We start from the raw sequence: 12970 nt of genomic DNA on the forward strand, positions 1-12970 counted from the left end.
AGTTAAAAAAAGTAACTCATGAGGAAAGAAGGAGATTGTGTAAAAGTGATGGGGAGTGATGTTAAATTTTTTTGAATATAACTTGTATGAAATATTTGGCTTTGAATTGTGCACAAGGTTTACATGACTAAAAAAAAAAAACAAAGTCAAATTTTAGGAAAAGAATTCTTAAACCTTGAAAACAGAAATGAATCTAACTTGATATCCAACTGATGGTATAACTACAGCAAGAAGAACTTTTCTAAGACTTGGAGTTATTTTAATAAACATTCCTTTGGGTTAGTCTATAAGGAGCACATTAAAAATTCATGCTTTGGCAATTATAGTGTTAATAAGAGCACTGTATTATTATTCTGAGACTGTTTTATATAAATTGTGAAAAAGCAATATGAATTTGATAATTCCATCATTTCTATTGTTGTTGATGAGCATTAATCTTGGCATAGCAGAAAGTACAGCTACAGGATAGAAAAAGTTAAATAAAAACCCAGTAGCCTGCATTTTAATTGTAAGTTTCTTGATGAACTGGTGAAATTGTTTATCTGTCTACCTATCTACCTTCTGCCTAATCTTTTAGCCCTCCCAACAAACTTAGAAAAAGTGACAAATGCAGCAAAATGAATATCTCTAAAATTTGATTAGCATTTTGAGTGATCCTGGGATAGATGATTTAATTTAGGTGGGGAGCATTTAGTCCTACAGAGAGCAAGGCAAGTCTATGAAATATGGTTGACATCATGACAAAAGGACCCAGGAAGCTATCTGAAGAGGCTTCCACTGGTCAAATTTAGAATATGATGAATAATTGATAACATGCATATAAAAACATAAAATACATTTATGTCTAGGAATTCATAATCATTAACAAAAAATGGTTAAAAAAAGTAAAGGCAGGGGATAGAATGGACCAATTAAGCCTGGAGACTCAGAGTCTAGGAAACCACAGAGTGAGTTTCTCCAAGAAATAGACTGAGTTAGAAAAATATGAGATGGGGGAAACTTAAAAGTGACTTAACAAACTTGTCACCCATCTCCATGAATGGACCTTAATTGATCCCGATTTAGATAAAAAGTATAAAAAATCATGACATTTGTGAGATCACTGGAAATTTGAACACTAAGTGAATACTTGATATTAAAATTGTTTTTAAGTGTGAAAATGGTACGTGGTTATATTTTTTTAATTTAGCACTTAAACGATAGATGTATATATTGAAATATATGGATCTGAAATTTATCTGAAATTAATATGAGATGTGAAGGAAATTACCAGGCACATACATGGAACAATATCTGATAATAATTGACCTGATAATTACTGATGTTGAAAAATGAGTATATGCAGGTTCCTTAGGGCTTCTTTGGTGGCTCAGTGGTAAGGAATCCAACCTGCAATGCAGGAGACACCGGCTTAATCGCTGGGTTGGGAAGAGCCCTGGAGAAGGAAATGGCTACCCACTCCAGTGTTCTTACCTGGAAAATGCCATTGATAGAGGGGCCTGGTGGGCTACAGTCCATGGGGTCACAAAAGAGTAGGACACAACTTAGCAGCTAAACAACAGCAAGGTTTATCATACTAATCTTTCTACATTTATTCATGTCTGAAATTTTCTATATTATAAATTTAAGAAATGAAGAATAAGACAAGAAGTTCAGTCTTGCACAGAAAGGATACCCTTTCCCCTGAAACTTCTAACATTCTGGCTTATTTTTAAAACACTCACTCTTTTACTCTTGCCATCATTCTCAGCAAAGGATTTTACCTCTTACTATCATGTAAAATATTACTCAACTTCCTGACAAACACCTACAAGTTTGTGCATGTTAAAACACTCATCTTTTCTTCACTTCCAAGTATCTACGCAAGGGCTCCAATTGCTTTCTTTTTACTGTGTTTTCTTTCAACGTCTCCACTGGTAGCTTAATCTTATTATTTAAACATGCTCATACCTCTTTGCTCTTAAAAAATAAAACAATCCCTCTTCCCTGTTCACTTCCTCATCCAGCTACTTCCATATTTCCCACCTCTCCTTCAGAATAAAATTTCGTAAAAAACATAACCATTCTGGCAGAGACTGCTAATTATCTCTCAATAGCCATTTGTCTTGTCTTCTGTAATATTAGATCTAGGCCATTGAAAACAAAGCATACAGCTTGCCAGTGGAACATAATGGAAATGGTGTGTGCAGCTCCTTGGTACTATTTTTTAACTGAGGAGATAATCCTTTCTTCTCTGGCCTCACCCTCCTTCCTCCTGGATGGAATGTGGACAAAATGACTGACATTTCAACCTGCATCTTATACCATGATACTTTAGCAATGGAAGCAATCGATTTTGGAGCAATAGACAGAAGATTAAAATTCTATTACCTTGGGGTCCCTAATATATGAAATCCACTATATTCAAGTCTTAATTTATTAATCAAGCTACTCGGATCTGCCTCTCACACATGCTATCTAACTGACACATAACCAAGGTCAGCAATGACATATCACTGTACTTTCTGCATTATTAATGATTTCTTCTCTACTCCAAAATTGCAACAGTTTTTATATCATAAATCAGATAGGAAATACAATTTTCTATCACATTGGGGTAGAAGGCAAAATTTCTCATGACTGGAAGTGACCAGCCTCTGACTACACAAGGCCTCACCTGCCTTCAAAAGATATGAAAGATCAATGCAATGATAAATCACATAACCAATCGATAGCATAATATCATACTGCTGCTAAGTCGCTTCAGTCTTGTCCGACTCTGTGTGACCACATACACGGCAGCCCACCAGGCTCCCCCCGTCCCTGGGATTCTCCAGGGAAGAACACTGGAGTGGGTTGCCATTTGCTTCTCCAATGCATGAAAGTGAAAAGTGAAAGTGAAGTTGCTCAGTCGTATCCGACTCTTAGCGACCCCATGGACTGCAGTCTACCAGGTTCCTCCATCCATGGGATTTTCCAGGCAAGAGTACTGGAGTGGGGTGCCACTGCCTTCTCCAATATTGTACTATGCTACATATTTTGGGTAACTCAGTTATAGACACTTCAGCCTCTTCTTTTCTTTTTTTAAATACTTCCTCCCTCATCATTCCAGAAATGTGAGTATTTTCTAGAGTTCTCCTGTAGTCATTCACCTGGGGTTATTCCATCAACTTCTACACCTTGTGTGCACACATGCTAAGATGCTTCAGTTGTGTCTGACTTTGCAACTTTATGGACTGTAGCCCTCTAGGCTCCTCTGTCCATGGGATTCTCCAGGCAAGACTACTGGGGTGGGTTGTCATGCCCTCCTCCAGGAGATCTTTCTGATCCAGCCACTGAACCCATGTCTCCTGCATTGCAGGCTGATTCTTTACCTCTGAGCCATGGGGGAAGCCATCTCTCACCTTACTTAAAATCTATAGGCTGATGATGTCAAAGTCTATAAACACATCTCATTTCTTTTTCTTGAACACCATTCAGCAGAAGTCTTGCTTCTTATGGATAATTACCCATATGAAGTCTTCCAGGCACTCAAATTAAATTTATTATTTTCACCTCAAATATTCTTCTTCTAAGCTCAGTGAATGTCACAATTATGAACTAGTTGCTCAAGCTAGAGCCCTCAAAATCATCCTGTGACTTTCCCTTTTCCTGTCCTTTCTGTCTCATATCTAATATATCAAAAGAAATCTGCTCATGCTCTTTAATCAGGCCAGACCTACTCAGGACATAGTAGATTAAGACTAATGGTTAAATCAGTCATCATGCATTATTACAAAGCATGTAAAAACATTTCAAATCTGTAAAGTGCTACCAAATACTGACAGTAATGTAGGAAAAATAAGTGGTCCAGCAGAGATACAAAAAGATATGGAATCAAGTCACAAGTTAAAGCACTGACTCAAGGGTACACTAGGGTTGGGTGACCCAAGGAAATAGTTTATATCTGAGACCCTGTTTTCTCATCTGTAAGCACTCTGGTTGTGCATGCAATCAACATGCAGTTACTGGATTTCTATGTGTCAGAAAATGTGTAAATTGATTGGCAATACAAAGTTTAAAGGATAAGTAAGACATTTCCTTTCCCTCAAAAAAAAAAAGCAAACATGCAAAACAATAATTGTTTCACAACATGTATTCTCAGTCAAGACATCACTCCCAAAGATGCAAACAGTTTGTTTGCTGAAGTGGGCAAAAAAAAAAATAACATTTTTATATATAAAACACAGATAGACATGCTGTTCTTAGACATACAGTAGATGGGTGGATGAGCTGAATGCCAGTTCTGGGCTAACCATATTATTATTCATTATCCCATTTGTCCTTTAGGACAAAAGGATTATTATTTCATTTTCATAAATAATAAAATAGCCTTGAGAAATTAGATAATACAACAAATCTACTGGCTGACACTAGAATATAAACTCCATAAATGCAGAGGTCTTGTGTGAATAGGTCATTGTTTTATTCCCAGTGCCTGGAACTCAGAAGGTAACCTAATAAAATCTGTTGAATGGATAAATTATTGTGAATTAAGAATAAGTGGAGAAGTTCAGAGGTCCCTGAGATTCTAAATCCTCTTTTCATAATCTTTCTATTATTAGAGGTGTCTAATATAGAGCTTGGGGCTTCCCTGGTGGCTCGGTGGTAAAGAATCTGTCTGCCAATGCAGGAGACATGGGTTGATCCTGGGTTGAGAAGATACCCTGGAACAGGAAATGGCAACCCACTCCAGTATTCTTGTCCACGGAAATCATATGGACAGAGGAGACTGGCAGGCTACAATCCATGTAGTTGCAAAAGAGTTGGTCATGACTGAGCAACTAAACAAATATGCAGCATATCTATATTACAATTGTGTATCAATGTAAGAGCAGAACAGTCATTCAGACTTACCTGTAAGATATCCAGCACTATCTGAGCTTCAGATCAAAGCTTTTGAAGACTCTGTGTTTCTGGATCACAACTAACTATAAACACATTTTATAGAGACATTTTCATTCATTTGTAGCTTATCCATTTAGTTACTTAACAATCCCACACATTTATTTTATTCCAGGCTTCTAAAATGAGATGCAGTTTGTGTGTGTGTGTGTGTGTGTAAAACAGGCTTTGGAGCCAGACAGCACTGGATATAAGCCTCAGTCAGGCTACTAACAAGCTAATTAACAAGTTATTTAGTTTCCCTATCTCTAAAAAAATCAGAGAGTTTTTGTGAAAATTAAAATTAAAGTAATTCTTGTAGGGTTCAACAAGGTGCCTAGAGACCTGAGCATATATTTAAAATTTTCAATCCTCTCTTTTTAATATCATGTTCATAATTATCTCTAGGAGGTTAGACCTGTCACTAGTCTCTTCTAACTGACCTGTGAAAATATAAAGGCGATTCTTAAATTATTAAATTAGAGCTGACTCTGTTCCAACTAAGGGAAAGAAATCACAAGCCCACATCATGCGATACTTGTAAAGAGCATACCATATCCCACTGTAGAAAGACCCAAGTGTTTCATTCTATTTTTCACAAGTTCAGCAAGCTCTTGTCTTTCTGACCTCCTATAGAGGTTCAGGCGCTGCTGGGTCATTTTCTCCGCGGTTCTACCGGAATGTTTGGGGCCTTTCCTGCTCAGCCTTCGGGCCCATTGCATGCTCTTTCTCCTCAGCAGCGGGTGATCCGACTGGTCGCTGGATGTCGAGTTGCGGTGGTTACTTCGGTGGTGACCTTGTTCTTTAGCATCTTTGGTGTCTTCCCACTCTTCTACACTGATGGATATCTGAGACTTTAAAAGAAGTGCATATGGTAATTAGATATCTTAAGAATCAGGTAGCCTAGAGTTCTAGTCATATTTTTTTTGTGTGTGTGCTAAATCTTGATATAATTATATATCTCATGAGAGTTTTTACAGAAAGGACAAGATCATCATTAGTGACACTAATTCTATGTTACTCAAAGTACTAGAAAATATGTTTTTCGAACTTACAGTGAACCAGATAAAATATCCTTGCATACTCCAGTAAAAGTTTCTTTATAAAAACAATTTAACATTTTATGTATCAGAGTTACCAAACAACTGGCATAGAGTGGTTTGAAACCAAAACAAAAAGAGCTAGATATTTTATAGAGTTATTCAAATGAAGTAAAAGTAATGGACTTTCCTCAATTTACTCATAGTACTCCACATGAAATTTAGAAAAATTATGAAAGTTTGTTTAATTTTGGAGTTAATAATATTTTTAAGGTTTTAAATTATTGCTCTTTCTAAAGAGGGCATTGGCATGAACTTTATAAAATGTGAATTTTTTATTTGCTCATATGATCCCTAGGAAAACAAAAAGCATATTTTATGTAATTTATGCATTAGTTATTTACCACATAAATAGTTTTGATAAAATATTATGATACACTTCAGGAACTGTTTTCAGTGTTCTAAGTGAAAGTATGCTATAAATATTAATATTTCACAAATATATTCTAGACTCACAAAGAAAACTTACATTAGGCTACTCTTCATAGGAAGGAAAAACAATGAAAAAATTCCTAAAGTTCATTTTGATCTACTTTTTTACTACTAAATCTGATTTTAAAGTGAGATGCTTTCCTTTGATTATAGGTGCTTACTGAAATGGAGCAAGACCTTATGGTGCTTGCCCCCTCACCATGACCTTTGCCTGCCTTGTGTCTCTGGAAACTTTAGTCAATAAGTTTAATGAGAGAAGTGAGAAATGCAGAAACAAAGGAAAACAGTCAAAGGAAGCTAAATAATAATAATGTAGTCATTAAGCATAGTCAAGGACCTTTAGTTCATTTTCAAGTGTTGCACATAATATTCTGAGCCTTATCATTGAGCTGTTTTATATATACTAAAACACCAGGTGGAGAAATTACTACATGACGACAAGACTACAGCCAGGATACATGCTGCCACAATTCCAAGAATTGGCCTCAGAGAAATGGGAACAAATGGCCACTGGAACTGAAGATTAACTGTATCTAATGTTACAGTTAATCTAATTAACTGTATCTAACAATCAAGATGATGCTCATCAATTTGAAGATGACTATCAGAGCTGACTGTGCTGTTTCTGAATGTCACCCCTCCTTCTGTGTATAAAATCTGTATCCCTACTGGTTGCCAGTGTAAGGGGGAGAGGGTAAGTTGGCCTTTGGACAGACGTCCACCACCCTCCTCTCTTCAGTTGCTGGCATTTGAAATAAAGCAAACAGAGTGAAAAAGTTGGCTTAAAACTCAACATTCAGAAAATGAAGATCATGGCATTGGGTCTCACCACTTCATAGGAAATAGATGGGGAAACAGGGTCAGACTTTATTTTTTTGGGGCTCCAAAATCACTGCAGATGGTGACTGCAGCCATGAAATTAAAAGATGCTTACTCCTTGGAAGGAAAGTTATGACCAACCTAGATAGCATATTCAAAAGCAGAGACATTACTTTGCTAACAAAGGTCCGTCTTGTCAAGGCTATGGTTTTTCCAGTGGTCATGTATGGATGTGAGAGTTAGACTGTGAAGAAAGCTGAGCGCCAAAGAATTGATGCTTTTGAACTGTGGTGTTGGAGAAGACTCTTGAGAGTCCCTTGGACTGCAAGGAGATCCAACCAGTCCATTCTGAAGATCAGCCCTGGGATTTCTTTGGAAGGAATGATGCTAAAGCTGAAACTCCAGTACTTTGGCCACCTCATGCAAAGAGTTGACTCATTGGAAAAGACTCCGATGCTGGGAGGGATTGGGGGCAGAAGGAGAAGGGGACGACAGAGGATGAGATGGCTGGATGGCATCACTGACTTGATGGACGTGAGTCTGAGTGAACTCCGGGAGTTGGTGATGGACAGGGGGGCCTGGCGTGCTGTGATTCATGGGGTCGCAAAGAGTCGGACATGACTGAGCTACTGAACTGAACTGAAACTTTCCTTTCACACCTTTCTGGGCTGTTTATTCGCTTCTGAGTGGTGAGCAGCTGGACCCTACCACACTCTTTCCGTAATACTAACATAAACAAAAGTTTCTTGTTTCAGAATTGTTGCTTTTCATACCAGGAAGTCATATGAAATGAACCATGATTCAAACCAGAAAGCCCTATTTTATAAGCATGCACATGCAAAAGGAAACTTCCTGCATTTTCTTGTGCACAAGAGCCGTGTTCACGAACCTGCTGTGTTTGCCATCTGTGGATGGAAGTTTGAGCTACAACATGCATGTGTTGCTGGCTTCCAAAGTAATATAATTTAAATTACCAGTTTAAGTAAGGTCAGAAGGCAGATCCAATAAGATCCTTTAAGTGAATATGAATTATGGAGGCTTAGTCAATGCCCTACACACAATTTCTAGTGGCAAGCTATGAAATCGAAATTGTCTCACACTTAAATTCAATAAAAAATGCAAATATTTGTTTATATTTGTTTCGAAACAGTACTGTAGAGAGTGGTATGAAAACGATTTGTTAAACCTTCATTGCTGCATAATTAGACTACTTTTCTCTTTTTAAGACTGATTTATTATTTTTTTTAGTTAAAGACTATAATTGATTTACAATGTGTTAGTTTCAGGTGTACAGTACAATGATTCAGTTATATATATGTATTAGCTATATATATGTATAATTCTATTTACAAAAGAAATAATCTCTTATGAAGCTATGAAGGTTAAACAAATTACACATGTATTATTTATATATAATTTTCAGAGTCTTTCCCCTTACAGCTATTATAAGATACTGAGTAGAGTTCTCTATGCTATACAGAAGGCCCTTGTTGGTTATTATTATCTATTTTATATATACTAGCATGTATACATTAATCCCATTGGAATAACATAATATTTCATTCAAAATAGAAACCTTCTTTTAGCTATAGCACTTAGGTTGGAAGTATTAAAAATTCTAATACCGTGGTTTTGCAACAATGGATGCCCTTATAAGTCTTAACTTACTCTAGTCTTATCTGGTTGATAATATACTGAAAATCCTCTTCTTTGAAAGTAAAATATATAAAACTGTAGGTAATATCCACCATCAGCAAAGAATATCATTCTATGTTCAGGAGTTTCAGTTTATGTGGACTTTACAGCAAAAATGAAAATGTTAGTTCACTCACATTTAGATACTTGGCTTGCACAGATTTGTGAATCAGAATCTAAAATTTATCTGAAGTACTCTTTCTAGTCATAACTCCATGTAATAGTTTTATTTCCCATAAATATGTGGAAACAGTAATTTTGTCAGATCAAATACTCAAGATAGTATGCTTATATAATGGCACTGAGAAGTCAAGTCACAGAACCAGAAGACAATAAATATTTTGGGGAAGAAGTTGAAGATTAGCTTATTTTCCAAGTAAAGGATAAAACACTTTTTATCTTTGTGAATGCTTTTCTTAGTAATGTGTACCAGGAATTATATCAAACATATATGAGCTAAATAATACTGGGTCCCCTATTCACTGCTGTTTTGAATTCCCCCAAAGGAAAGAATATCATGATTTCCATAAAAACCCATAGGACTCACAAGGCATTTTTATCATCATTTCAATAAAAGTAACGTCTCTTTTCATATTTCAGTTTAACCAAAGAAAAACGAAATCAGAAGGATTTGGGGACTAAATGTAAGAAATCTAAATTCACAACACAGAGATAATTATTTCTATGCTTGAAATTTACATCCTTTCTTTCCTCCTTCCAATAGGATATAATAAAAAGTATACCAAATTTATATGTGTTGAGATTTATACAGTAGAAGTGAGAAATATATTTCAGGGACTAGATCTGATAGATAGAGTGCCTGATGAACTATGGATGGAGGTTTGTGACATTGTACAGGAGACAGGGATCAAGATCATCCCCATGGAAAAGAAATGCAGAAAAGCAAAATGGCTGTCTGGGGAGGCCTTACAAATAGTTGTGAAAAGAAGAGAAGCAAAAGCAAAGGAGAAAAGGAAAGATATAAGCATCTGAATGCAGAATTCCAAAGAATAGCAAGAAGATATAAGAAAGCCTTCCTCAGCGATCAGTGCAGAGAAATAGAGGAAAACAGCAGAATGGGAAAGACTAGAGATCTCTTCAAGAAAATTAGAGATACCAAAGGAACATTTCATGCAAAGATGGGCTCAATAAAGGACAGAAATGGTATGGACCTAACAGAAGCAGAAGATATTAAGAAGAGATGGCAAGAATACACAGAAGAACTGTACAAAAAAGATCTTCAAGACCCAGATAATCATGATGGTGTGATCACTCACCTAGAGCCAGGTATCCTGGAATGTGAAGTCAAGTGAGCCTTAGAAAGCATCACTACGAACAAAGCTAGTGGAGGTGATGGAATTCCAGTTGAGCTATTTTAAATCCTGAAAGATGATGCTGTGAAAGTGCTGCACTCAATATGCCAGCAAATTTGGAAAACTCAGCAGTGGCCACAGGACTGGAAAAGGTCAGTTTTCATTCCAATCCCAAAGAAAGGCAATGCCAAAGAATACTCAAACTACTGCACAATTGCACTCATCTCACATGCTAGTAAAGTAATGCTCAAAATTCTCCAAGCCAGGCTTCAGCAATATGTGAACTATGAACTTCCAGACGTTCAAGCTGGTTTTAGAAAAGGCAAAGGAACCAGAGATCAACTTGCCAACATCTGCTGGATCATCAAAAAAACAAGAGAGTTCCAGAAAAACATCTATTTCTGCTTTATTGACTATGCCAAAGCCTTTGACTGTGTGGATCACAATAAACTGTGGGAAATTCTGAAAGAGATGGGAATACCAGACCACCTGACCTGCCTCTTGAGAAATTTGCATGCAGGTCAGGAAGCAAGAGTTAGAACTGGACATGGAACAACAGACTGGTTCCAAATAGGAAAAGGAGTTCGTCAAGGCTGTATATTGTCACCCTGCTTATTTAACTTATATGCAGAGTACATCATGAGAAACACTGGGCTGGAAGAAGCACAAGCTGGAATCAAGTTTGCCGGGAGAAATATCAATAACCTCAGATGTGCAGATGACACCACCCTTATAGCAGAAAGTGAAGAAGAACTAAAAAGTCTCTTGATGAAAATGAAAGAGGAGAGTGAAAAAGTTGGCTTAAAGCTCAACATTCAGAAAACGAAGATCATGGCACCTGGTCCCATCACTTCATGGGAAATAGATGGGGAAACAATGGAAACAGTGACAGACTTTATTTTGGGGGGCTCCAAAATCACTTCAGATGGTGATTGCAGCCATGAAATTAAAAGACACTTACTCCTTGGAAGGAACGTTATGACCAACATAGTCAGCATATTCAAAAGCAGAGACATTCCTTTGCCAACAAAGGTCCATCTAGTCAAGGCTATGGTATTTCCATAGTCATATATGGATGTCAGAGTTGGACTATAAAGAAAGCTGAGCGCCGAAGAATTGATGCTTTTGAACTGTGGTGTTGGATAAGACTTTCCAGAGTCCCTGGGACTGCAAGGAATTCAAACCAGTCCATTCTAAAGGAGATCAGTCCTGGGTGTTGATTGGAAGGACCTATGTTGAAGCTGAAACTCCAATACTTTGGCCACCTGATGCGAAGAACTGACTCCTTGGAAAAAACCCTGATGCTGGGAAAGATTGAAGGTGGAAGGAGAAGGGGACGACAGAGGATGAGATGGCTGGATGGCATCACCACTTGATGGACGTGAGTTTGAGTGAACTCCGGGAGTTGGTGATGGACAGGGAGGCCTGGCATGCTGCAGTCCATGGGGTCGCAAAGAGTTGGTTACGACTACGTGAATGAACTGAACTGATGCCTCTCCTAGTGCTTTAAGCCCAGAAAATCTTACTTTTTTCTTCTCTGTTTAGGATCTTGAATACTATTATCATGCAATTACTAACTACATGGTAGATGTCTTCCCTTAATACATGAATTAATTAATTTTATTATTAGCCTAAATGCTATTTAATTGATATTTAAATTAATCATAGATTATTAAAATACTATAAATTAATGCTTTTAAATTCATTAATCTAAATAACTCTCCTTGTTTCATAAAAGCAAACTGAGAAATAATTTTGACTTTATTTTGGTTGCTGCTAAGTCACTTCAGTCATGTCTGACTTTGTGCGACCCCATAGACGGCAGCCTACCAGGCTTCCCCGTCCCTGGGATTCTCCAGGCAAGAACACTGGAGTGGGTTGTCATCTCCTTCTCCAATGCATGAAAGTGAATAAGTCAAAGTGAAATCGCTCAGTCATGTCCGACTCCTAGCAACCCCATAGACTGCAGCCCACCAGGCCCTTCCGTCCATGGGATTTTCCAGGCAAGAGTACTGCAGTGGGTTGTGTTATATTCCTAGGAGCCTCATAAAGTGATTCATAAATATGCAGACACTAGACAGCATATATGTTACTCATTTTACTTTTCATTACATGTTTAGGAAGTTACATTCTAAAAGAACTACTTCAGTTTTTAAATTTTTACAGACCAAAGTCTGAAGAGAATGTGTGGATATTAAGGGTTTGGGATAAGAACGGAAGATTAAGTTGGATCAGGCAGAATTTATCGATGTGGGCTCAGTAAACACTTAAAGTTGCAGCTTGGGGAGTCATAAAGGACTCGGAGCTGTAGCAACAGGCACAGCAAACAGGGTATTCAGCCCATGGGGGCCATACAGAGACTCATTTTATTTGGGTCTGACTTGATAACTGGTTGTACCACCTGCTGATAAGCATGCTTGCTGAGTTGTATCACTGCCTACTGTCAAGTGTTTGCTTTGAGCTGCACAGTTTTAAGTTGCATTTGTTCAGTCCTCTCATGCTTCTGTCTGGATTTCACCAATTTAAGTTAGAAGCTTCTGTCTTTGGCATTTAAGGACAAGAGGATGGAGCTGGGGCTCTGTGTCACAGGTCTCAGACTTCTCTGTGTGTTTCATATTGAATTGCGTGTCTAGATTCCAGTAAAGGGCATGACTGGCACTAAGTTCAGTGAACAATCCTTATCCCGTGACCATTGGTCGTGTGTTTACA

General features: G+C 37.5%; 1 protein-coding gene across 9 annotated transcripts in view; it reads right to left on the bottom strand.

Annotated features, from left to right (window-relative positions):
- The window catches only part of KCNT2 (potassium sodium-activated channel subfamily T member 2), a 431812-nt gene that overhangs the window by 21432 nt on the left and 397410 nt on the right, over nucleotides 1–12970 (bottom strand). For 6 of the 9 annotated variants that reach the window (XR_015143756.1, XM_086345575.1, XM_086345574.1 and 3 more), the window contains one exon: nucleotides 5456–5756. Coding sequence is in view for 5 of the 9 variants with exons in the window: in XM_086345575.1 (XP_086201701.1) it covers nucleotides 5456–5756 (301 nt within the window). In the remaining 4 variants the exon portion in view is untranslated. The remainder of the gene's footprint in view (nucleotides 1–5455; nucleotides 5757–12970) is intronic. The other 3 variants (XR_015143755.1, XR_015143754.1, XR_015143752.1) reach the window with 1 other exon arrangement.

The sequence above is a fragment of the Bos grunniens genome, chromosome 16, assembly GCF_055505025.1.
Source record: "Bos grunniens cultivar Pamir isolate PY7600 chromosome 16, Bosgru_T2T1.0, whole genome shotgun sequence".
NCBI classification, from domain to species: domain Eukaryota; kingdom Metazoa; phylum Chordata; class Mammalia; order Artiodactyla; family Bovidae; genus Bos; species Bos grunniens.